Source organism: Enhydra lutris, unplaced genomic scaffold, assembly GCF_002288905.1.
Source record: "Enhydra lutris kenyoni isolate GAN:26980312 unplaced genomic scaffold, ASM228890v2 scaffoldscaffold24, whole genome shotgun sequence".
Taxonomy (NCBI): domain Eukaryota; kingdom Metazoa; phylum Chordata; class Mammalia; order Carnivora; family Mustelidae; genus Enhydra; species Enhydra lutris.
In genome coordinates this window covers 3,917,295-3,944,880 of record NW_019154108.1, presented here as the reverse complement: position 1 = coordinate 3,944,880, position 27,586 = coordinate 3,917,295, and the positions used below count along the sequence as shown (strand labels likewise).

The following is a 27,586-nucleotide window of genomic DNA, read 5'->3' as shown; positions in this document are numbered from 1 at the left end:
CATAGATGGAAGCTTCTGGAGATCCTGCTCCGTCGCCCCAGTGTTCAGACTACCTGTTCAGGACAATGCCGTTGTACAGTAGTCTGCACATTGGTTAGACTGGGCAAGGGAGAGCAACGCTGTGGACGGCTGGGGACCAAAGTGGCTGTTTCCAAGGAGAAGACTTCTGTCTGCTTTTTCAAATCTCACGCCCAGTGTTTTTCTTCACAGGTTTTGCACACTAGGGACCCAGGAGCCCTTGGGGACACTGCTGAGAAAGGACCGCTCGAAAGAAGACCTGTGGGTAAGGCCTTCTTGAGCGCTCACCTGGTCTGTGCCCAGGAGAGCCGAGGTGGGGAGCCAAGGGCGTGCGAGGGAAACGGAGGGCTCTGTGCGGTGGAGAGCGGCGCGGTCACCCTCGAGAGAGGAACAGCCTGGGGTACAGAGCGATTTATTGTATGCTATTTGATTTCTGAAGACTCATACGTCAAGTATTTCCTTAAGTTCAAAGTTTCTCCCACTTCCAACCGAAACACGAAAACACTCCAAACATTTCAGAGTAACTTAATGAGGCTGGTTTTTAATTGTTGAACTTAATAATCCAAGGGCCTAAAAACTTATCTCAGTAAGGGCTATAGTAGAAATTTTAACATCCCGGGATTGAATCCATTTTGCCTCCAAGTAAAGACTATCTGCTATTTGTAAAATGCTATCTGAACAGTGCTTTTTTGGAAAATTTACTTACATTAATATAAATACCAGGAATAGTAGTATCTAACAATAAAAGAAGAGGCGGCCAAGTTTTTGCCCACCAGACAATGCAGATGGGACTGACCCAGAAAAGAGCGCCAACCCAGAACTTAGTGAGTCAGCAACTGATTAAGTTGGAGAATAGCAGAAACCTGTCTACAGATACCCCAATACGTGTCTCTGTGTTACTGTTTTATTTTTTGTAATCCAAAAATGGTTGATAATTGCCGGTCAGCTGAGACCTCATGCCTCTATTTTACAATGCTTCTATTTCTACGAGCATTTAAAATGATAAGGTACTTTGTCTAGAAACCCGCTGATAAAAAAGGAATTTGTAAACGAAGGCAAAGTTTTCTTTGGTCCGTTTCCAGCTGTCCTGGAGGTGAAGGGGGGTGGGGAGAAGGTGGGAGGGAGGAAAACCCTCAAGCTGAATGAAATCCCAATAGAGAGAATAACAGAGAAAGTCTGGGTTGCAACATGATCCATGCTGGACTGTAAAGGTGGGCCTCTTAAAGAAAGTTCTGGAAAAATGTTACTGCCTCACCCCTAATTCCCTCAACCCCCATTTACATCTACCCCCAAACTATTCTATATAATGAAAACATCTGTTCTATAGGCTTTTATGAAAAAATGAAGTGATCTCTTTTGTCCTCCTTTAAATTCTTTAAAATTACAGCAGTTCCTGAACAAATCCTTTTCTAAATGGTACATTTTGTAACAATCTAAAAATTGTAACAAGTTCTCTTTTGTCAAACATTTTATTACAAAAGGTTCCCCAAGTTATCTTTCGTGAAAATGATTTACTTTTTAAATTACCCTTTTGATCATCCCCAAACTGGTATAAAGAACATATATCTCTTCTATTCATACTTTTTAGTTAAAAAAAAGCAAGGATATATTTAGTTATCTTCTCCACTTCTCCACTTAAATGATATGATAAAGCCATCCTTTGTTTTTTCTGTTGTGATCTGGAGGCCTGCATATTAATTATTTTTAATAGAACAAGAGATATTTAAAACATCCATAGTTCCTATTACACAAGGAAACTGAAAAAAAAAAAAACTATGAGGTAATTACAGAAGCTTATTTTCTCAAGAAATACATTTTTACTAGCTGATGCACTTACTAAAGAAGAAATGTATCTATAACAGACTTTGGCAATGTTTAAAGTTTTCCGAAAAAATTTTTTTAAACTATAAATGACAGAATTTCACAATTTGCTTTCCTTTCATGTATATTTAATTTAAATGTCTTTCTTTACATTAAATGGCCTTTCTGATTGTAAGAAACTATCACTGCTCGCCCACCAATTCTCTCCCTCAGGATGAATTTTAGTCTGGAGATAGAGGGGACTTGGTGGTGTCCTTGGCATAAGTACAGGAATGGGAACCTTAAGAATTAATTTGTAGAGGGTTAGCCTAGGGGTGCCTACAAGTGTTCGGTGGAGTCCCGACAACCCATTTTGATGTAAACTTTTAAATAATGAAAAGGAATCCTACTTATTTTTAAATTGGATGGGCTAAATTCAGGATCAAAAGTAAAAGCTCACTTTATAAAGCCCTGCGGACTGAAGGCAGGATAGGATGGCCGTTCATATGCTGGGCTACACACCAGCATGTATACACACGTATCATAAAATAACCTTCTCTCTTTCCAGTGTAATTAGAACAATGTTTAACTTTATTTTGATATTACTTTATAAGGAGATTTACAAATATTTTAGAGGTCATGGGATCTATTCCAGAGGAAACTAACAACAGTGACATCTTCAACTCAAACTACCCTTGGATATGATGGTAAGTATTAAAATTAAATATTGCACACTTCAGAAAGAGAACAATGCTTGCAGGGCCTGTCCAAATTGCATTTCATAGAAGCTCAGTAGTTAGTTTTCATTTTAGTGCGTGGATGACTGGTGAACTAGGCTAGGTACTGGGATAAAAGCAAAACTTTTTCTGGCATCCAAGAGAAAGGAAATTTAGGGCCTCAGCCTCAACACCATCAATTCTTAATTGGATGAGGATCGATATAAAACATTTTTCAAACCCCATTCCCTTTTTTAAGCCACAGATCTCAAAATCAAAGAAATCACATTGTTTACAACGGGACAAAGTTTCACACTGATCACTTTCCTGCAGTTAGTCAATAGGTTAACGTCCTTCCGGCTTGGCATTTCTGTCTCTCGGCCCAGATAATGGTGTTTATGTTTTTAAAAGACCAAAATATACTGTCTACCCCCACCTCTCGCCTTATAGACCACCCAAGCTTTTCACGCTGTGGGAAAAAGCTGAGGCGTAAAGCTTCTAATGAAAGAATTTTTTTTTTTTTTTTTTAAGGAAATAAGAGGAAAATACAACTTGATAATGTGAAACAGTTCACTTCCCCACCAGTGTCCATCCTCACTAAAGAGAAGCCAAAACTTCCAATTACTCTATAGGAGCTCTGCTCTTTAAAAACAATCCATTTTCCTCTTTTCTAAGGAGAGTATCTCACCCATCACAATAATGTTCAAATAATAACTAAAGGACCATCACTCAGAAACCCCAACTTAAAATAACCAGAGGGTCAGGCTCTAACCTGAAAGGAGGAATGTCTTCAGGGAAGACAGAAACTTTCTTACTTGGTTTCTTCTATCTTTTCACCTTAGTGTGCTGTAAACTATGTAAAGTTTTGAAAGGTTTTGAAGGTCTCTTTTTAAAAGCCTTATCAGTTTTAATAAACAGAGATAATGAAGTAAATTAAGGAAAATAATTAAATCTTCATTTTGAATATCCTGACCTATCGTGACAGCCAGTTTCCTGAAGTTGTTTTGGTTTAATTTTGCTGTAAAGGATTTAGAAGATAATTCTTTCCTTGCATTTTTTTCCTTAAGACAATAAATAAAAGACAAAAGAAAATAAGGTATAATAACCACATCAAAAATTACATGGTGTGATAATGGAAATAACTCTTTTATATTTTAGCTAGTATTTTAAGTGATAATGAATTGATATTCACTCTAGCTGGGAGATGGAAAAGAGTCTTGAATGTTTTTTTCAGCCTTCTGTCTTTTCAACCAGATTGAGGGCAGGTTCAACATAACTATGAAGTATGTATATTCCACATACTATGACTGCAGTTTCAAAAGCCATTAGAAAAAATTTTCCAAAAGTTGTATGAATAGAGCAGTCATTTTTCAGCAAGATTTTTTTCCCCTTGAAAAAAGGCTATGGATTTTCAGGCTCAAATATTTTGGGGTTATCTTGATTTACTAGAACTGTTTCATATTAAAATATAGCATATAAACTCACAAATATTTCTTTCTATTTCCAGGTCACATGCATCATTCCCTTAATTGAGCAGAGTTAACGGGATCAGATTATTTATGGGAGAGAGAGGGAAAGCTATACAGAATCCCAGTAATTTTTAATTTCCACCAATATACTCTTTGTAAGTGAATCACTCTAAATATCTTCTGTTACACTGAATGCAGTACCAATACCAAAATACTTTCGTAAGGTATTTGTTTTTGCATACTCTGACCTTGTAATTATCTAAATAGCAGCCAAGTTTACTGACGTTTTTGATTCTGTTAGGACAAAAAAAAAAAAAAAAAAAAGTTCTCTACTCAGAATGATGACCAGAAACCGAATCAGACATTTATTTTCTTGAAATCAAATAAATGGAAAATTGCTCTTATCAGCTCTTTGTTAAAACTGTACCATATCTAATCAATGCATAAAAGTTCAGACGTGTAGAAAACTGCAATTTTTTTCAGCCTTTAAAAACATTTTCCTCTCCATAAAGTTTCTGTTTGCTATTTTCTCAGAATTTTACGGTTAAGGGGAAATAACAAACTACGCGTTTTCTTCAAAATTCTTTGGAAAAAGTCCCAAACTCCACACTCCTTGGACAATAAGGTTTTGTTTTGTTTTTGAAGAAATCCCACTTACTGGAATTTTGACTATCTAAATGTTTTGTTTTTTAAAGGGCAAGGGAATTTATTAAATACCTCCATGAATGTGAATTGATCATTTATACTAAAATAGCCAGTAGGATTATCCTTGAGCCACCAGAATTACATTTTCTATTTGTGTATTTAACACCATTAACTCTTTCTTACATAAATTATAAGAAAATTTTCCAAGGGGTCTGGTTTTACTTTTTGGATATGAAATGAGGTTTCCTTTTCCTTTCCTATGTTTAAGATACTATTCTGCAACTGTGTGGTACTACCAATGTCCAAAACACATTCTGAACATCACTGTGGGAAACAACTTTTTAGTTTATACCCTCTTGATTCCCGGTATGGCGCTATAGTTAATTAAGAAGAGGAGCACGTAAGCTCACAACTGCTTCTTATTTTGGTTTTCACACCCATAACTAAAAACTTTGCATTAAAAAGAACATGAGAAATTTAAATACGTTCTCGCTGCTTTATGCCGTATTGGCAAAAACCCACCCCTTGTAAAAATCCCACTATCGAAGCACCTGGTACCAAAGTCGGGGGCTGACCGCCAAAGACATTAGGCTCATTGATTATTAAATGGCTGCCGTTTCCATGTCAATGACAAGTTTCTTTTTCATGGGCAGGGCTATGCCACTTATCTACCACAGGAAACATGTATAAACACAGTCTTTATCTTTAACTTCAGTATTAAAATATGCAGTTTTTGTGAAGAGGAAAAACATCTGGTTCAATTACTCTGAACTCTGACTGCGTGTGGGGCTGGTAATGATACTACGAATTGGGTTTAAGAATAAGCCTTGTGTTCTATCTTTTTTTTTTCTGTTTTGTTTTGTTTTTTCCTTAAAATTTCAATGTGAGTTTTCAGTCACGGCCATTATCCATGTTAGCACATTTGGAACCAATGTAAAAGTGTACCTTCTGAATAAAGTCAAAAGTCTCACTTGTTTTAGTTCCATAATGTTTTAATGTTTAATTCTATTGTGTGTTTCTCTCCCTTCCCCCCTCACCCTCCAAAATCACCAAATCTGGAACACAGACTGATTGTGTCTGCCCATGAGCAAAGGAACCCGAAGGAACCAAGGGCCTGGCTGGACGGAGTTGTCATGTGTCTGCCTGTCTACACTTGCTGTGCAGAACATGCACTCACCTGTACAGCAGGCACAGACAGGCAGACACATGACAACCCAGCCTGAATGACCACCAGCCACTGAGAGCGAGCAGCCCTCACACCATAGCATCTACACCAAGAGCTGCGGCCAAAATGAGGGGTGTGGGGGCCTGGGGGTCGGATCTGTTGGATGAATACTTAATTCGTATGTACTATTTTATTACTATATTTTGATTCAAATATTGAAACCCACCAAAAGTAAAGTGAGTGGTGCCGATGAAATATAATAAAACCCATTTCTGAAAATGTTCCTGTGCTTTCTATAGTTCTCTTTGCCTAATCGTTGTCAGTAAATTACTACCCTTGACGTTTATTGTACACAGCCTTGCAGCACCCCGTAAGCAATACGACAAAACGATATAACTTCAGTCCTATGCTTGACAGAGAAGAAATGATTCTAATAGTTCTACTACAAAAACTAAGTTTGGTTTTCTAGCTCGTGATTTTTTAAGAGAGAGGGAGACAAGAAAACAAGGCAAGAGATAATGTTCCAGGGGATCATGTGTTTTGCGTTAATAAACTCTACCAGTTCGGGTCTGGGTAAAACATAGTGAAAGGAGGATTTTGAACACAATGTTCATATGTATTAGAAGAGTGGCTTCTCCTCTCCTGATATACAGTAAACTGGAATTGAAGCTTCGATAGTCCCAAGTGTCCTGATACACAAAGACTTATTACTTTGTCACTGTTTAATTAAGAAGACATGACACTACAGTTCTAAAGATGAAATTACCAGGCCAACGCATTCGCTTGGAATACATGCTCCCAATCACTGTAAACCTTGGAACTCTTGAAATGTTTGGGGAATGTGATTATTTTCAAAAAGAGCAAGGAAAGGGATCAATGGTAACGCAATGTATATTTTACCGTATCTCTTGAGAAAATGTCAAAACCTCAGTTTGTACATGGTGAACTGGGGAGAAATTATCAGAGCTAGCTTGTGTATATGTATGCTTACACACTGATGGGTAAAAAAGGTGAGACACAGATAAAATTAGAAAACTGTCAACTTCGATTTGGTTCACTAAAATGTTTTAACTTCAGTATTTAAAATTAGTTTCTTTTTCTTGAGATTGTGGTTGAACCTTCAAAAACATAGCACAAGACTACATTAAAACTTTCTGGTTTCTTCAAAACTTAATTAAATATTTCAAATATATAGTTTGGACTAAAAAAACTATTTTTATTCAGATCATTTTTAAAATGAAAGGTTTAGTCTTAAGGCTAAAAATCCCACAAGGTTAAAAATTTCTAGGATTTGGGGCTATTTTACTAGACCTGACGCTATAGTTTCTTTTAAAAAAAGGAAAAGGAGAGATTGGGCACAACCGTGAAGTAAAAATATAATTAAGGCTAAATTCTTGCATTTAACAATCTGGCCTTAGGAAATCGGGCCTCTGCAAAAATATACTTCTGCAAAACACACTGAAGTTCCTTCCCTTAAAAGAAAGTCCCATGACTGGCAAAGAGAGTACTAAACAATAGTTCACAAAACATAAAATATAAACAGGAAGGTGATACAAAAATGTCTCCTGAAATATTTACATAGTACTGCCCAGTGTTAAACGTTTTCTATAACCTGCAGCAACTGTCAACAGAAGTCTACACCTGGATTGTTCTACTGGACCCTGCGAGGCAGACCCAGCACAGTACCTGAGACCTCTCTGGGTGACATGATAGCAGGTCAGAACGTAAAGACTGTTCTACCCCAGCAGACTCCAAAGGGAAAGTGAGGCCAGTGGAGTCACCCTTAAGGGAGCCGCTCCAGGAAAAACCACTTCAAACAGCACTCCTGTAAAATGTGAGGTTAACATTTTGGTTTTACCTTTTTTTCACTTCACTCTCAAAAAATGCCTGGAAGAATATTATACATATTTAAATTCATTAAATGACGCACATTTTAAAATTTTGCTCTTCTGGTAAAGAGTAATATTGTTTTTCCAGAATAAACTTTTGAGTGAGACAAAAAAATACTTTTAGGGGAGTGGGTTTGGGCCTATTGAGTATTTTTCATAAATTTGAAAGAGTTTTTGCCACTATGGGTCGTTGTACATATTTGTCAAAGTTGTAAGTCTTTGGATAACACCAGAATGTGGAAATGTTTGTATGAAATAATCCTACATTAAAAAGCGTAACATATCTTACGCATGTGAAAAAACACAACTACAGTCATGAAGAATTTTAAGTAACATAAACGTTTTCAAGTTCAATATTTATTGGGACTTCTTTGTTTGGCAAAAAACATCTAAGTTTTGGCTGACTAAAACAACTCACGAGGAGAGTAAATAGTGTTCACAGGGTCAATGCTAAGTGCCTCGTCACAGGGAGCACGGGGACTGAGCAGGGAATAGGCAGACTCGGGAAAGTGTAAGTGAAACTGGAAAGAGCTGAAGATTTCTAGGACGTCTTGGTCCCACAGCTTTGGCCATTCAGGGGGATGGCTGCCATTTTGTTTTCTAGGACTTAAGTTACATTTGTCATCTGTCACAGCTACCTAATAAAAACAGTACTACGTAAACATCCCTATAAGGGGATTATATAATCTCCTTATCGAGCTATCCAAATACTTCGACCCACAAAAATGAGGCCTGGAATTTCTTAAGAGTCCAAGGAATGTCCTTCTTTCAACGCAGACTTCGGATTTTCTTCAATAGTCTAAGGTTAGTACATTTTCATTGGGAGCATTTCTGTTAAATTATGCTTCTTGCCTGTAAGTAAGTATTCCATAATGATTCTGATCTTCATGATGCATGATTTAAATAGAATAAATATTGGCTGTATGCTACCATTACACATAACCCAGCAATCCCCTTCAGTGATTTTTAACCATCATTCACATGTTTCTCATTGATATTAAGAAAAATAAGGCTTTTTTCTCCCTTTATCAGAATATCCTATTCTTCTAAAATTCATGTTTTATACATATTTTAAATAAAAGCCATCCTTTTATTCCAGATCTGATTTAAAGTATTAATATAAAACTATATAAGCTCCAAGCCCTTTTTAAAATGATAGTTTCTATTTTAATTCTATACCTGGCCCTTTTCTAAATCCTAAGACTTGTACAAAATGTATTTAGAGTGTGTTAAAATAACATTAGGAAATTTGTTTTCTGCTTCAGTGATCTTCAGTGCAAGAAGCTATAGTCAGAGGAAAAAAATTAAAAACCGTTAACCTTCAATAACGAAAATTAAGAAAATTTTAAGACAATCTACCTCAAATTATAAGTTTACTCTATAATGAAATAATTTGGCTTAGGTACCAGAGGTAACAGGACATCGGGAACTATTAGGTTGCATTGATTTACTTGCTCAATCACATCTCCACTCAACCAATATTTACACCTGCAAGTGCCATGTTCACTGGCGGTAGAACAACGAATACGTCCATGGCTCCTGGTCTCAAGAGGCTTACAATGCAGCAGGAACACTCTGTCTCTACCTATTACATGTAATGAGTTGTCAATTTTCACCACCTGAAATAACCTTTTAAGTCCATCCACTTCTATTTCCATCGACCCACCCAGCCCAAGCTATTACTATCTCTTACACAGTCCATGGACAGACCTTCCTATCAACTCCCCATCTCAGTTCTGTGCTCCTTCAATCTGTTCTTTACAAGGCAACCCAAAGGATCTGGAAAAAAAATTCAGAACTTATTATGTGACTTTCCAGCTTAAAAACTTCCACGGCTTCTCATCATTCTTAAGGTCAAAACCTTAATCTTTAAGGAGTTTTTTTCTCTCTGTGCTCTCTTTGGCCTTAATTCAGTTTCTTCAACTCATCAGGCTCAGTCTTGCCTCAAGACATTAACATAAGCCTCTGACCACCCAACTCGAAGTCCCGCTCAGGCTGTGACCCCTGTCCCAGGTGCTCTTCAACTCAAACGTGTCCCTGGATTCATTCTCTCCATAGCCTGTAATCTGCACCTGAGGGGTTTTCCTGCTTGTTTGAATTTCTTTATGCGTAAATATCCTTCATGAGGGCAGGCACCATGAATTCCTTGCTAACTGCTTTATCCTTAGTGCCTAGGGTAGTGTCCGCTATGTAGTTGTTCAGAAAATGCTGTTGGGAACTGTCCGGTCAGTTAAGAGCATAGCAGCAGCGCTTAGCAGCGGCTGAATTCTCCTCTCAGAGTCTCAGTCTTCATCTCTAAAATGGGGAATGTCAATAAAACACTTCGCTCAGGGCCTGGGAAACTACAAATACTCGATAAATGTTCACTTTTATGATGACAATGATCATCACCAAGGTCACCGTCTGGACAGAAAGCTGGCCTTCGGGACTGTGGGCAGGTGGAAGGACACGTGAAGTTCTAATGATGGCCACAGGGACTGTCGAACTAGGGAGCACGTGGCTGGCCGGAGTCTGTCAGGTTTGGTTGAGCACTTTGGCCAGCTGGAGTGTGCAAAAGGGAGGCTGGAGCCAAGGCAGGGCTAGATGCTGAGAAGAGCTGAATGGTGGATCAACTGAGGGAGAAGAACCTCGAGTCTGGTGCCATCCAGATAAACAGCATTGAGGGAAGAAACAGGAGGGGAGAGAGAAAGAGAGGCTGACGAATTGTCCGTGGGCTGGGCCGGCACCAGGCTAGAGCCGCTGCTGACTCACCCAACCGAGCGGGGTGTCCATGGATAAAACTACTGTACAGAGCGTATGGAATATTCTATTTGAGGTTGTTTGAATGGCTGTATTGCTTCCCCAAATCCTTAGTGAAGTACTAAAAAATATCCTTATGTTATTATTTTGATAGAAATCAAAGGATCTATAAGATCATCCATCGAATATAAGGGAACATATGCACAAGCTTGCATGTCCAAACTGTCCTCGCCCCCATAAAGAGACCCTCCTAGACTTGGGGCACACACACGGGCAGAATGAAACTAGGAAAAGGCCTATCAACCCGCTAGAAAAGAGCTCAGGGCCACTTGTACAGGGAATTTCCAAGTCTTGGGTACTAGAGCATGATCTGGAAGGTCAGCCACGTTGGGGCAAACCCCCTCGGTGATTAGTTATAAACTGTCTAACCCTGTAAGAAGACAGTTTATTTCTTTTTGTGTTACAGAAAGTCCCAATCTTCAACGTCATAGGAGAGGATAACATATAGATTAATTATGTCTCCTATAACCACTCTGTATTAAAAAGACTCTTTGAAGATAACATGCATGGAAAAAAACACTGCCTGAGACACAGGTGGAAACTTCTCTTTTAAACTCATCTCTCAGTAACATTACAGGTAACATTATCGTTATTTAGAGTAATGGTTCAAGAAGTGCAGTGCACGGATGCTTAAAGGTTTACACATCTGTCTAAAATTCAAGGCTGGGCTAGATAGAGCTGTTCAAAATAGGGAGAAAGCAGGAAAAATGCTGGGGACTTACCACTACAGTTATGCCAACTCTAGCTTAAAATTATTATAGTGTTATCATGATACTGCATGATACAAACATGATGCAAATGATACGAAAATCACATTTTTGTATTATAGCCTCCAATTCTTGGCTGAGGTGGTAAGAGAACCCCGAGTGGAGGGGGAGGCAGCATGGCAAGTCTCACTGAAGGAATGGGATCTGAGTTCCCTCTTAAAGAGTCTGACCTTTACCATTCTCTGTTTAAAAAACAAAACAAGGGGCGCCTGGGTGGCTCAGTGGGTTAAAGCCTCTGCCTCGGCTCAGGTCATGATCCCAGGGTCCTGGGATCGAGCCCCGCATCGGGCTCTCTGCTCAGCAGGGAGCCTGCTTCCTCCTCTCTCTGCCTGCCTCTCTGCCTACTTGTGATCTCTGTTTCTGTCAAATAAATAAATAAAATCTTAAAAAAAAAAATAAATAAAACAAAACAAAATAAAACCCACCCAGATACCATATCTCCAATCTCACAACACGAAATGACAAAAAACTGGAAATTAGAAGACGTGTGAGTCAAAGAATGGCTTTTCAGTGGGAGGGCACAGTTGTTACTTGCCATGGCAACCATGAATATATAAATGTGACACCTAAAAGTTTATAAGAGCACTTATTTATATAGGATTTCTTAGAGTCTTAGACTATATCTTGGAGGGGATTTGGTCAGCAAAGGTCCCCATTCAACAAGTTGAAAGGAAAGAAGTGAGGCCCAGAGAAGACGGACTTGTTCCAACACTGGCATTTGTCATAGCAAATCCACGCCCCCCCATAGCTCGCCATGCTCACCATACCACGTGTATGGTTTATAGGGTCTTTTGTTCGATTAATGTCATCCTGGAAAACAGTTCAAGTTATTGTTCTTCAATCTCAGATAGATTTCGGAAGTCATTTATATTTATTATAGACTTAATAAGTTACATAAAATCGTATCTATTCATATGATATAATATGCTCTTTATTCAGCAGCCCGTTAGAATGAAAACATACCAACCTAATTACACAAGAAAGAAGGAAGATGGCAGAACACAGAAAAAAATATGATAATCCTCTATGAAAATTTGCATATAAATTTGTCACTGAACAAATGAATGAGGATATAACTAGCTTAGTGATACTTACTGTGTCACACTGGCTTGACTAAGATAAATTATCCCGTAACAGGATTTCCAAGGATGGGGATGCTGACGCGTGTATTAGACAGATACCATGGGAACAAAGGACAAGCTCTTAATTCAACAACAAATTGCCTCCAAACGTTGAGTTAGAATTGAGGCTTATTTTCACAAAGGAATAGTCTAAACTGGGGGATTTTGAGGTTACCCACAGAAGCGTGGTCAGGCCACATGTACTTGAACTATAGCAATAAGACCTTTATGGAATCTCAGTAGCATTTAAAACATTGCTGCTAAAAGATGGGAGTTTAGGGTACAAATTCAACGGGCCAGAGACTCATCACTGCTTCCGAGCCCTACCTTCTGATGTTTCTTCTTGACCTCCTTTCCCCGTGTCCTCCCTTCTGGCCTCTGCTCCCAGCTGACACTACTATTGGTTGAACACTAGCAGAAAGAGAGGAACAGTACTGTACTCTCCCTCCCGACTGGACAGCAAGCTCAAAGGTGGTCTGCTGTGGTAGCAAACTCTGGCAAGAGAAACAGAGCGGAGCAGAGGAGGACAGTGGCGGTGGCCAAGGAATGATGATGTGGGAATAGATGCGGATGGCCCCAGTGGAAAAGGGCTCTTTCCCAGCGACAAACAATTTGAAGATAGGGGTCATTTGTGAGTCAGGCCTTAATATTTTGAGAACTTCCTAGCTCGTTTCTGGAGCACAGTTCTACTGAGGAACAGTACGAGCAGCTGCAGTGTGGCTGTATGTGGCCCCTGAGTTTGCTACCCTGCACTAAGAGCTCCTCTCAAGCCGCCCAGGATAAGCCACCATCTTCTGTTATCTGGCACCGCTACAGTGTCCCGGCTGGTCTCCCTTCTTCTATTCCTGCCACTCCCCTCCTTCCACACACCCATTCCTTCCCACACATCATGCCCATCCCAGCAGCCAGAGTCATCTTTCTAAAACATAAATCCAATCATGTCCCATCCTGTTGGAATAAGCCAATGATTTTCAGTCATCCTTGAAATAAAATCCAAATGATAGGCTGGAGCCTGATAAGTCCCCACCCGCTGGTACCTCTGATTTTATCTCCTACCTCTCTCCCCTATGCTCTCACATGTCAGCCATAGGAGGCTTGCTGACTCCCGGCCTGGGTGGTGGTGGTGGTGGCAGAGGGGGTGGGAGGGTGTTTATACTATGGTTCTCTCTACCTGGAATGTTCTTCAACAAAATCTTCTACCCAGCTCATCATTCCAGCCTCTGCTCTGATGTTTGTTACCCCAAACACCCAATCTAAAGATTCTTCCCCCATCACTTCATTTTTTTTTTAAGATTTTATTTATTTATTTATTTGACAGACAGAGATCACAACGAGTAGGCAGAGAAGAAGGCGGGGGTGGGGGTGGGAGGAGGAAGCAGGCTCCCTGCTGAGCAGAGAGCCCCATGCAGGGCTCAATCCCAGGACCCGGGGATCATGACCTGAGCCAAAGGCAGAGGCTTAACCTACTGAGCCACCCAGGCGCCCTGTGCCCCCATCACTTTCTAGGTCACCACCCTATTTTATTTTTTTTCAGAGCACTTAATATCTGATATTATCTTATTAGTCTCTTTGTTAGTTCCACAGAACAACAAATTTATCATTTTTTTTCTTGAAATGGTCTAAACTAAGCAAACAATCCTCTCTTAAACTTCTAAATCACTCTACTATATTTCAAGGCTCATTCCTATAATAACCTGCACATGCCCAAACACCCTCTACACATATACGTCAACACAGTGGTCTCCAGCACTCAGTTAATATTATAACCGCACACACTTATTTTCCATTTGTTATAATCAAGTGCTCATGAGGGCACTTTAGCCACAGAGATTTTGTAAAAAGTTATCCTAAGTTTACAAAGGACAGGAAGGGATAACCAGTGATCATAAGGTTACCAAGCCCTCAAGCCTCCTTCCTTCCCTATAGGGGGCATCGTGAGCCTTCTAGTGGCCCTCTTCCAGGGCCCACACAGCCTGACAAGAGAACCCCAGAGCCATATTCCAACAGCAGCAGCTAATCCTATTGTCTTCAGAGCCCCTGATACTAATCTCCAGGAAAAGATAATGACAAAATGCCTGGAACTTGTCTTAAATCCTCTGTGGAATGAGGCCGACTTTGACAACTCCAGCATCTCTGGGATTCTTGCCTCCACTTGTGATTGAAGACGTAAGATCTGGAGCCAGATGGCCTGAGTTTGAATTTCTGCTTTGCTAGCAACTAGCTGGAGACCTTGGGAAGTTCGTTATCCTCACAAACACCAAGTGGTCTGCAATGAGAGAACCTGAGAAATGACTTTGCAAAAGTTGGGTTTTATTGTTTGTTTAGTTTACTTCTCTATCGTGATAGCACTTATCCTTAGGGTCCTAATGTGGATTGAATGAGTTAATTAATCTACAGAAAACACTAGCTATTATTACTATGAATCCTCAACAAAATCTTTTGCTTTCCCTAGAATAGCTGATAAAGGCCCCCAAACCAGTATGTATTTAAGTACACAGAAATGATCCTCTAAATCCTTGGAAACGACCTATATCTAAGAGAAGATCTCTTAAGGCAAATGAACACAGAAGAAGGAACTTACTGATTTTCTGTCTAGGGAGGCATCTCAGAGCCCCTGAAGCTGTGGTGTTTAAACACTGGACCTTCCCACACAATGACAGGGATTTCGGAGCAGCCAGCACAGGAAAGAAGCCATTGCTAATCCTCAGACCCTCACAACCACCAAGTCCACAGTTGACAGAAGTCAGTGAAATACAGGACATAAAAATTTTTCAAAAGCGTTTGTATTGAAATCTTCTTTGGACATTTCTGTAAGATTTTATTTCTCTTACTGAAGAAAATGTGGTGGTCATCAACTGATCATCTGACTAACACTCTGTTGTGCACCAAGCACTTGGGAAACAGAAATACCTAAGAAGACATGAAACTGTAACTAGAACAACCGACAAAGGCAACTTGTAGTGCTTTCAAAGAAAATAATCAAGCCAGGGTTGGAAGGATTTTTAACTCTGAAAATCAAGCCCTTTTGAGCCAAATAAAATTGAGACAATCTCACCTGTAAATAGCTTTGAGATCATGAGGTATTCTTATCTAATGTTTGTATACCACGTAATAAACACCAAAAACTACTCAGGTCAGACCAGAGGTATTAAAATTTCCAAAACACAGTTAATTTCATCCATGATTTCCCAAATTAAGCAGTATCATTTTATAGCACTCTAAGGGTTCCCAAAGACGGATTCAAATTTTTGTGCTTTTATACCTATCAGATTGAAATGAGTAGTAAGTCATTGGACTCAAATTATTAACATCTAACATGAACAAGAACAGCATAATTATCAAAATTCTTGCTTTCACGTAGCTGTCAAATTTTCAAAGAACACAACATTTGTATAAATTCGCTTGAGGACTATATGATTTGGACATTTTCAAAAGCCTGCCATTTGAGACAGACATTACAGCAACAATCCCAAAATTCTTCATTAACTTTGCATCAGTGCTATTTTCATTCTTAAGAGGCTCTATATCCTTGGGTCTTTTCAACACATTATTTAATGAAGACTGCTTTCCCTCTATCGGTATCTCGCCATTATTACAAAGACGGAAATTTCCAAAAACTGAGTCCCAATTCCATGTCTTCAGGTGAAGAAACATGTGACAATACAAAAGAAATTAAAAAAAATTTGAGGGGGATATTATAAAATTAAACATCTATAAGAAAAAAAATCCTTCTTCAAACAAACACCCCAAGCTAAGTCTTACTGAAAGAGAACCATTCATGTCTTGAAATTGTGTATCACAACAATATCAATTAATTTAAAATGAGAAGCACTTTAGTAAGAAAACTCTGCCATCCTCCGTGACTTACCTCGTCGTCTTTGTACCAGGACAAGCTCTCGGCAGTAAGGACGAACCAGTACCCCTTAGAGCCTCCTTTCATGATGCCGATGTTGCTGATGGTTAACCAGCCCTTGCGAATCACCTGCGAGAGAGGACAGATTGGCAGAGATGCTTAGTTTCACGGGAGCCAATGGAGAGCGCAGGGCTTGCACCAAGCGAAGTTAAAAACAAGGCATAAATCACAGTAAGGATGATACTGTCTCCCCAAAGCCCAACTTCTATTGAGCTATTCAAGATAATTTATCTTCCCAAACACCAGATCACCAGAGGGAAATCTGGACCCTTAAGTGGATGATGGAAGAAGACAACTAAAATGGACAGGAATTAAATGAGGCCCCAGTAGGCTTGTGCTGAGGCTATATATGGCATTTTGCTGCTACAATTAAGACACATTTAGTTGATTGGAGGAACAATAATAAACTCTCCATGCCCACTGCCTCTTCGCTTCCTGCGCACTGGTCCATTTGTTTGCCTCGTTTGCATCTCGTTATTATTTCCACAAGAGGCTGGCCGCCAAATGGTGAAAAGAAGAAACTCAAGTCAACCAATTAAGTTCCTTTTTAGCAGCTCACAGCCCTGAATAAAACTGGATGAGGGCGAAAGCTGAAACAATGAGTGAAAATTAAAAGTTTGGAGCTTCTTAACGGTCTAGATTTATCCGTCTACTTCTGGCTGTTATTCGTCATGCTAACAGATATGCAGCATCTTCATGAAAATGTTTAAACTGCTTTTAAATGTTAAAACATTAATAACTCGGATTACAGTTTTGACAAAAATTATTTGTCAATGGCATTTAAACGAAAATCTATTTTTTTCTCCTAGTTGCAAAGCTAAATTCGATTTTTCCACATGGCATAGTCTACCTTCTCCCCTACGCTAGATAATTGTTGTTGTCATAGCACCCAAAATGAAATACTGTCTAGAATTATAGGATACCGACCTAAATACTAAAAATCATCCTGTACCTAAAGTGCTCAATATCCTAGAGATTCTGAATTAAAAAAAAAAAAATTACGATGACTAATGCATGTCAGATTCTAAATAAAGAGGAAATACCCAAATAATTTGATTTTTATAAAATATTGATAGTAAGTTTGCCTGTTGAAGAAGAAACGTCAATCCTGGGGAAAATTGTGAATAAGCCAAAGATGTCTTACTGATCTTCAAGACTCTCTCCACATCCCCAGGCCCTGCCACCCTGGACTCCCTGTTTCAACTTTTCCCAGGTGTCCACTCTCCTTTACAATGCTCTGTAACTTCTGTAGGCCTCCACATAGAACCTCATTCTATCCCTACGGCTGTTCTCTCAGTTGTTCGAAATTACTCTGTCCTCTTCCTCTCTACTTCAGAAAGAAGGAAACAACACTTCTCGGCGTGTGGTTTCTATCATCTATATTATCATCAGTGTGGTCTGTTTCAAAAATACAGATTCTTGGACCATCACCCGTTCAAATGAATCAGAATATGTACATGTGAAACCCAGAAATTTATAAAGTGTCCAAGTTGATCATCACCCATCCTGAAGTTTGATGGCCACCACATGTACACATACAAGCAAAACTTCACTCTGCTAGAGCAAGTAACCTCATCCGATTTCTAGTAAGAAGCAAGTGGACAGTTCATTTCATGCTAACACTGTTATCGACCCCCATGAGCTTCTTACAAATAGCATACTAATCACAGTACTAAAATGAAAGTATAGTTATTTTATCCTATATCTTTGGAGACAAGGATGTCCCCCAGATACTCCATAAAGTACAATGAACAAGTCACCATTTCATTCTCTGGTAGAACAGTCTGGCGCCAACAAGGAGAGCCATTAATGTAGTTTGATGAACATTTCTAAAGAACCTGTCATATGTCAAGATGAAAAAAGCATGATGATGCCATAATCCCTGACTACATGAATCTTATATTTTTGTGGGGAAAATTGAAAAAATATAATTTCAGTCTAACAGTGTAATAAGAAATGTATGTCAGGCAAGAAGCACTTGACATAATTCCAGAAGTTGTCATAGGCTTTCTTTGAAGAGATGGTACCTCAGAAGAGCCTAGAAGATAAACTACTTCTTGACCTAATTCTGTTTAACTATTTGTTTAACTACATGAAGAACAACAAACAAAAGCAAAATATGAAAGACCCACTAAGCACAGAAAATGGGAGGTGGGGATGAAGAAGTTGAGGTTGGGGAGGCAAGTGGGGTAAAGTCAGAGCGGATCCGGGCCCATGAGACCCCAAATTTTAGTGACCTCACCCCTCCCAGAAGTACTAAAATAAATTTCAAGTACACATGTAATTTTATTTTTAAGTTATATAGGACTATTGTGTTAATAAATTATGTACATCATATAGAAACATACAGAGAATTTTTAAAGTCTGCATGAAGATAAAATAAATTTTTATTTTGTGGGAAAAACATATTTTATGTCTTATATTTACATTTTACTATTGACTTCTCAGAGCAAGGGTGCTGGCATCAATATGTTTATTAAATATTAATAAATCTGACTTTTTATTTTCTAGATAAAAATACATATAAGAATGTTCTACTATATCTTCCTTTATTCTAGTGGATTTTACACACTCTCTGAGGCTGAGAAACGAGACTATGCAAGCTACTGCAATAACCCAAATGAGAAATGAGGTGTGAACTAAAGCCATGATATAGTAAGGATGAAAATAAATACTTACTGGAGAAACACCTAGGAGATAAAATCGACAGAACTAATAACTGGATAAGAGAGAGATTACTAGAGGTAAAGACTCAAGAACTGCACTGGACAGGAGCCACAAGTCACACAGGGTCACTGTGCCCTACTGAATAGTTTCAATTCAGGCATTCAATGAGTGTAAGATGCCACCTGGATTTTGAAAAGTTAGTACCAAAAAAAAAAAAAAATGCAAAATATTTCATTAAATGTTTGAAGATTTATCATAGTAATATTATGTTGGATATATTGGGGTAAACTAAAATCAATTTTTAGTAATCGTTTCACTGTTCCATTTTTTTAATGTGGCTGTCAGAACATTTTAAATTAAGTATGTGGTTTACATTATATTTTTACTGAATATTGTGCTGTTCTAGAATGATTCTGAAACTCCTGGGGCTACCACATCAGAAGGAATAGAAGAGAAGAGGAGAAGAACCAAGTCTTGGAAAGTCGGGGAGTTGATGATGAATTCAGCCAAGGCCATGTTGAATTTGAGGTACCCTTGGGAAATACACATAGAAGTGACCTGACCTCTGAAGCAAAATGGCAATGTCAGGACTAGAGATGAAGACTTGTAAGTCGTGTGTGTGTGTGTGTGTTCAGTTAAAACTTTGAGTGAAATAGCAGTGGCTCACAGTGGAATCCAGGGAAATACAAACATTTAGAAGTGGTCAGAAAAGAGCATGAAAAGGAATGTCAGAGAAATTATAGCAATGAGGTCATGGAAGCCAAAGGCAAGGTGAATTTTAAGGACAGTGTGGTTGGGAGAGTCAAATTCAACACAGACAGGGATGTGGAAAGTGCAATGCAGCCATCATAAGGTCTTCAGCTAGGCCAGCTGTGGTGTGATGCTGGGAAAAGTCAGAGTTCATTGGGTTGAAAGGGGAAAGGGAAGTAAGAAATGAAGATGATAACTGAAAAGAGCTCTAGCCATAGGAAGATGAAAGACAGTTAAAATCAGAATAGACACAGGATCAAAGGAGGTGATGGTATTGTTGCTGCTATTTTGTTGTTGTTTGGGGATTTCTTTTTTTTTTTAGTATAGAAAAGAATTGAGCATACTTATTACTTGAGGAGACATAACAGTACAAAGAGCCTGGTGATAGAAGAAAAATGACAGAAGGATAAAGAAGATAGGAATGAAGGATAAAGAGTACAGAAAGGGACTATCCTTCAACTGAAATGGAGCGGCCTCATCCTGTGAAGCTGGGGAGGCTGGGAGAGTTAAGGGCAGGTGTATGACCTTTGTGCGGAAAAGGGTAGAAAGTGTAGGTAGGTTATATTTGACCTTTCCAATTTACTTCATCAGAGCAGAGACTAAATGATCTGCAGGAGAGCGAGGGTGAGAAGTTGGAAAGAAGGCTTAATGAGGGTGCTAGGACCATCAGTCGTTGAAGGAGGGGGCACTGGGTGGCTCAGTCTGTTAACCGTCTGACCTCTCCTCACACTCTCTCCGTCTCTAAAATAAATAAATAATATCTTTAAAAAAAGAAAAGAGAGCTGGAACATAACAAGAATTAGTAAAAAAATGATTGGGAAAACATAACACTATAGAACTCCTAGAAAATAATATAGGAGAAAAAACCTAGAAGACTTTGGGTAGAATGACACCTGTCTAGGCACAGCACCGAAGACACAACTCATGCAAGAAGTTATTGATAAGCCAGAGCTCATTAAAGTTTAAAACCTCTGTTCTTCAAAAGATAGTATCAAGACAATGAGAAGACAAGCCACAGACTGGGACAAAATATTTGTAAAAGACATGGATGATAAAGGACAGTTATCCAAAATATACAGAGTGCTCTTAAACTTGATAAGAAGAAAATACACAACCTGATTAAACGAATGGGCCAAAGACTTGAACAGAGGCCTCATACAGATGGCAAATAAGCATATAAGATCTTCCATATCATACATCATCAGAGAAATGCAAATTAAAAGGAGATACCATTACACACCTAATAAAATGCCCCAAATCCCGAAAACTGACACCACCAAATGCAGGCTTTGGAGCAAGAGGAATTCGGATACATTTGCTAGTGGGAATGCAAAATGGTACTGCCACTTTGGAAGACGGCTTGGCACACTCTTATGAAACTAGATATATTCTTACCATGTGATCCAGAAAGTGTTATCCTTGGTATTCACCCCAAGGAGTTAAAAACTTAGGCACAAACATGTATGTTTAAAGCAGCTTTATTCATAATCGCTGTAACTTGGAAGTAACAGAGATGTCCTCCAGTAGATGAGTATATAAACACTCATGGTCATCTCGACGGTGGAGTTTACTCAACAGTAAAAAGAAATGAGCTCCCAAGCCATGAAGAGACATAACGGAAACTCAGATGCATACTGCTAAGTAAAAAGAATCCAATCTGAAAAGGCCATACAGTATAAGATTCCAACTATAGGATTTTCTATTAAATTTCTATTTCTATTAAATTTCTATTAAAAGAAAAGGTTAAACTATGGAGACCAAAAAAAAAAAAAAAAAAAAAAAATTAAGTGGCTGAAAGGAGTGAAGGTGGGGCTGGAGGAAGTGATGAATAGAGGATTAGGGGTTTTAGGGCTAAAAATAATCTGCACGTTATGAAAGGTAGGTCATTACACCTTTTTCCAAACCCACACAGTGTACAACTCTGAGAGTGAACCCTAAGGAAACTCTGTACTTTGGGTGATGATGTGTCACTGTACCTTCATCCTTGGTTAAAAAACAACAACAAACAAACAATTCTGATAAGTTATGTTGGTAATGGGGGAGGGTATGCATATGTGGGGCAGAGGGAAATCTCTCTACCTTGTTTCCATTTTGTTGTAAACTTAAAAGGGCTCTAAAAAAATTAATCCTTTCAAAACATGATTTACCGCTGGGAATGAAGGCCATAGCTTGCAGGGACATGGCTGGCACAGCTAATTCATTCTTGCCAGCAGTGCTCCATATACTACGATGGAGAAAAAGAGAAGATAAATGGGAACTGATCCAGGGTTCTGAATTTCGAGGCCCAAGTAACCTAAATGAACGGGGGTAAAGATGCTGACGTTTGTGGCAAGGGATTAATTCAGGAGATCGTGCACTCAGTCTAGGCCAGGTAGAGAAATGAGACCAGGAGGGGTCTAAGAGAAAGATAAAAAATGAAAAGCTGAAGAGATTGGAGATGCCCATGAGGTTAAAAAAAAAAAAAATGCAGAAAGCATGTGAGTGAAGACAAGAATGAAGTTTTGGGGACTTAAGATGACGTGAAGCAAGAAATACCCAATCCTGCTGGCACCATTGTATTAATCCCTCGAAGACGTGCCATTATGTCTAGAAGGGCTGAAAGTTAGAGCTAGTAGATAGACTATTTGGTAAACATGGATTAGTCCAGTGGATATATTCAAATGGACTGTATGGAAATTGTAAGTTACTAATAACAGCTAAAATGAAATCTGCAAGGAATTGACAAAAAATAATTAGATAATTAGAAACCATAGCCTATGAAACTGCAGCCATTTGCACAGCAACAGGCTTCCTCCTTTGGAGAGAAAAAGAAGAGAGTGACAGCTAGCAGGTTGTGGATGTACAAGGCCACAGCCCTTCATGGGCACCCACAGAAGTGTGTTCACCACTGAACGCTGTCAGCAAGTTCAGTTGCTGTCATAAAATATTTAAGAAGCTCTGGGCTCCTCCCAGCCCTTTCTGGAGGGGAAAAAAAATAAGGAAGCATATTTGCCATAAATGGGCTTTTTGTTTTCCCAATGACAATCAGTGCAAAATAAGAATGAAGAAAAAACAATTCCTAGTAAACTTTTTCACAAAAGAATTGAGGGGGAAGGAGAAATCACGAAATCAAGGTAAAACAGTGGAGTAAGATAGGAAAAGGCAAGCATTCAGGAAACATGGTCAGAATACAAGAGGTAAGAACGCTGAGGGGAAGTTAAAAGAAAGACAAAGGAAAATAAGTGAGAAAAAGAAAACAAAGACTAATTGAGACAATAAAATTTGAAAAGAATGATGAGACAAATGAGATTATAGGTTCTTTTCATAAAGATAGACTATAAAATGTTAATTTTTGCATTCAAATTTAAAATTACCAGAAACAAAACAAAACAAAAGCCACCAACATTCAGTAGAATAAGCATTTACGGCCTCTTGGTGTTTGAACATCAAATTCTGTTTTGAGTGTCCCAGGAAACAAGAGCAAGCGAGCTCCTAATGACAGGACTAGAAGGGACCTTCAGAGACGAAAGGGCGTGTTCATATTTGTAAGGCTTGAGGCCCACCCGTTTAAAAAATTTAACGCCATAAAATATCACACAAGGTTTTTTTTTGCCAGGCACAGAAACCCTGAAAGCAACTGTTAAGACCAGGAATGGGGAGAGTAGAACAGCCCAGTCCCCCTCTCTTAGTGGCAAGCCTTCCCTAGAGAGGTTTTAGCCGTTTCCCTCCATGCTTCGAGAACCAGGGAAAGCAAAACCTGTATGTCAGGAATGAGTTCAGACCTCAACATCTGTCTGACACACCGGATAGTAAAATTAATACACAGACAAGGAACAAAGTTGTGGGGGGGAAACAAAGTACATGTGGAAAAGTTCTAATGTGGCCAAGGCTTTGGGCCTTGAACTTTGTGAGCAGGGCGTTTTAACCTGGCCTTGCGTACGGTAGACCGTACGCATTCTTCTCAGCTCCGCAGCTGGTTTTTGACTGTTGCAGCCTAAGTGGAGGTTGTAAATCACAAACTGCGGGATATTTTGATCTTGGTAGATTATAAAACTTACGCATAGGCTTTCTCCCGAGACGAGCAGCTGTTTCTATAATGGTAACTGACATACTGTTCGTTCTCCACGGATAAACGCTGTAGAACCACCCGGCCCGGCAAGGGCACAGGCCAAGCCAGCCACTCTGCTGCTTGCGAGAGACCTACCTTTGCGAGCACAGGCATCCTCGGAATACAGTCTTCTCCTGGAATTTGGGGGGCCGAGAGTTTTCCAAGAGCGCCTGAGGCAAGGATTCCACCAGGGGGAGAAGAGTCTTTCCACCTATAGGCTTGGCAGGCCTCAGGCGGGAGAATGCGATCTGCTACTTTTAAACTAAGGCAGCTGAAGCCAGTACATATCACAGAGCCCTCGTGAGCTTCCAGCTTTAATTTATTAGGTCCAGGAGCAGGTGAGATGTAGGAAGGCTGACATGAGCTTCAAGCAAGGTTCAAGAGGGAACCGTGGAGAACTGACCTTATTTACAGACTCAAGGGTCACCCTCTGCAGCAGCCCAAGTCATAAAGCTAGCTCTGGATGAATTATACAGGCAGGAGGAAGCCTTCCGAGGAGGCTTAGGCTTTTAGATCAAGAAATGATGTCACAAGAGGCAGGAAGGGAAACAAAGGCAAAGGAAAAATTAGGAGGTTTTGAACATGCGCACAGTGGAGGGAGGAAGCTCAAACAGGATCCCGTGACCAGGGCTGCCACCAGTACAGTCCTAAACCTCGCAGAAGGCAGCAACGTTTCAGCATTCTTCTCTCAGACCACATGTCTAGATGGCTTTCCCCCTTGGTGGGTTAAGTGCACAATCGCAAAAATAACTTCTTAGGGAGAGAATCCCCCCAATAATGTACAGTTCACAAACAACTTAAAAAAAAATGTTTGACAGCCTGGTAGGACTAAAACCAGGAAGGTTTCCTCTGTCTACCCTCTCTCTCTCTCAGATAGCCCTAAAGGTCTGCTGTAGGCAATGGCCACACCTACAAAACAGTACGGTCCAGGCACAGAAACAGACACACAGAGAAGTGGAACAGAAAAGAGAGCCCATGCTTTTATGGCCAATTAATCTATGACAAGGCAAGAATATACAATAGGAAAAAAAAAAAAAAAGGTCTCTTCAACAAATGGTGCTGGGAAAACAGGACAGCTACATGTAAAAGAATGAAACTGGACCACTTTCTTACACCACACACAAAAATGAACTCAAAATAGATTAAAGACCTAAATGTGGAACCTGAAGCCACAAAAATCTCCAGAAGCAGCACAGACAGTTTCTCTGACATCAGCCATAACAACATTTTTCTAGATGTGTCTCCTAAAGCAAGGGAAACAAAAGCAAAAATAAGCTCTTGGGACTATGCCAAAATAAAGAGCTTCTGTACAACAAAGGAAATGATCAACAAAACAAAAAGACAACCCACCGAACGGGAGAAGATATTTGCAAATGACATATCTGATAAGGAGTTAGTATTCAAAATACATAAAGAACTTCTACAACTCAATACCAAAAAACCACAAATAACCCAATTAAAATGGGCAGAAGACTTGAAGAGACATTTCTCTAAAGAAGACATCCAAATGGCCAACAGACCCATGAAAAGATGCTCAACATCACTCATCATCAGGGAATTGTAAATAAAAACCACAATGAAATGTCACCTCACACCTGTCAGAACGGCTAAAATAAAAAACTGGACGTTCCCGTCTTAATGAATTTGGTTGATTTGGAGATAGTGCTGAGATTATCTTTCATGCCCCATCTTTGCTTTATTTCCAAAGTAAGGAACACAGACTGTTTCAGCTTCCGAAGCTCACAAAGAAAAACCCATTTTTTGTGGAGGCCAGCTCAGGCTGTCGTGGCTGGAGGAACCCCAAGTCCACTGGGCAAGACCTTCTTTGCCTGAAGCTGAGAGAGGATGAGTTGGGGGCAGACTTTAACTTGATGTTCCGTAAGTATCTTGATTTTTCAAACTTCTGCAGGGATATAATCTGTGGACTTGAACTTCTGACAACGTCACGGTGGGAGGGGGTTCGTGTTTGCATTAAGGACATGTCTATTTTGTTGATATTTTATTACTGACTCTTAATATATTAGAATGTTTTATTGATGCCGTATGATCACTGCAGAATCTCCACAGACTGCGGGAAAGATATGACCGGACATAATTTGAAACAGAAAACAAGATAAGGAGGAAACATTTAACCTTAAGTACAGACTGGATTGAATTCTACTGAGGTACTGTTGGGACTATTTCAGAGCCTTCTCTCCATTGGAGGTGCGTGGGGGATGCCCACAGAGCCAGGGCAGCTTGGGAGGAGTGAGCTCTAGGAGGAGCAGCACTGGTAGACTGTCGATCTCTTTCCAACAGAGGACGCCAGCCAGGCTCCTGGAGAACCAGTGGCTTAACCATTAAACCCAAAAGAATAAAAAGTGGCGGAAAGCTTAAAAGAATACAGCCAAGAGCGCGGGGGTATGGAGTAGCTCTCGGGTTGTTCACTCACTCATTCCCCCTCCAGGAGGAGTAGAGTGACTTCTCAGATTGGAAATCTAGAAGTGACATCAGGACCTTTCTCTCCTCCAGACTCTCCCTTACTCATCTTGGGAGCGAGCCCGCCCATAGGGAACACGCGGCCTGAGAGAGGAAAGAAGGGGCTTATTATGCCTGTGGTTTCAAGGTTAATTCAGGAAACCTGCTCAAAGATCTTTCTCACCTAAGACACTTGATAAGTCAGTCGACTATATTTACTGAATGTCTCTGATGGACCAGGCACTGTGCTAAGGACCCTGGCCCACCAGTCACAAATGAGGGCCACCATGACTGGGCCCAGATGTGTCTTACCATGGACTGACATACGTAAAAAATAGATTTTCACATCCGGTCAACTAATCTTGTGACTGGGATACAGAAGCTGTGAACCATATCTAAGCCAACTAAAAGAAGAACAAAATGAAGCCATAAAATTACCACATACTTTATGATAAATTGTTTCGTTTTCAAGACTTTACAAAACATCACTACGAAGGAATCAGCTAAGTGACATTTGTGTGCTTTCATGTCCTTTCATGATTTCACCTTTCTAGAAAATCAGAATGCAGAATTTCATAAGTATCCAAAATAGGCACAGTTAAGAGTACAATTTGGGTCCATTTCTAGGAACTCCAGAATAATGGCAGTAGCTAACATTTATTGAACGCTACTCTAAACCAGGCATCATGCTAAAAGTACTCCGGGTATTATTTCTTTTAATCCACAGAATAACCCTTTGAGGGAAGTAGTATTTTCTTTACGTGACGGACGAGGAACCTGCAGTCGGGCCCCTGTTTCCCTGCCAAGTTCCTGCTTGAAGCCAACAGGCCTTCCTCACAGGATGAAGCATAAGTAAAATTTATAAATCAGTAAAATGTATTTATCATGGCAGTTGGCCACTTTGCTTACCTTGATTCAGCCTCTTAGTATCTGCATGAAAGAAAATCTGACCAGTGGCCTGATTTCAGAGCCCGGCCCTGAACCCACAACAGACACAGGGATGTTGGCCGGGAGTGTCGTTTCTAACAGAGAGTGATTGGAAACAACCTGTTTGCCTAAATGGGAACTGGCTAATACATTTTGTCTAAAGTCACATAACCCACTGACATTAACCCAAATTGAGGGGGCTGGGCAAAATGGGTGGAGGGAAATGGGAGATAGAGGCTTCCAGTCACCCAGTGAGAAGTCACGAGAATAACAGGCACAGCATCAGGAATATGGTCAATGATATTATAATAACAACGTAACAGGACAGGTGAGAGCTACACTGGCGATCATAGCATAAGGTATAAACTTGTCAAATCGCCTAAATTGTATACCTAA

At 39.7% G+C, this 27,586-nt stretch overlaps 1 protein-coding gene across 3 annotated transcripts in view; it reads right to left on the bottom strand.

Annotated features, from left to right (window-relative positions):
- Positions 1–27,586, bottom strand: part of LOC111150646 (dynamin 3) — a 527,967-nt gene that overhangs the window by 226,644 nt on the left and 273,737 nt on the right. For all 3 annotated transcript variants that reach the window (XM_022508131.1, XM_022508132.1, XM_022508130.1), the window contains one exon: positions 16,258–16,371. In XM_022508131.1, the coding sequence (XP_022363839.1) occupies positions 16,258–16,371 (114 nt within the window). The remainder of the gene's footprint in view (positions 1–16,257; positions 16,372–27,586) is intronic.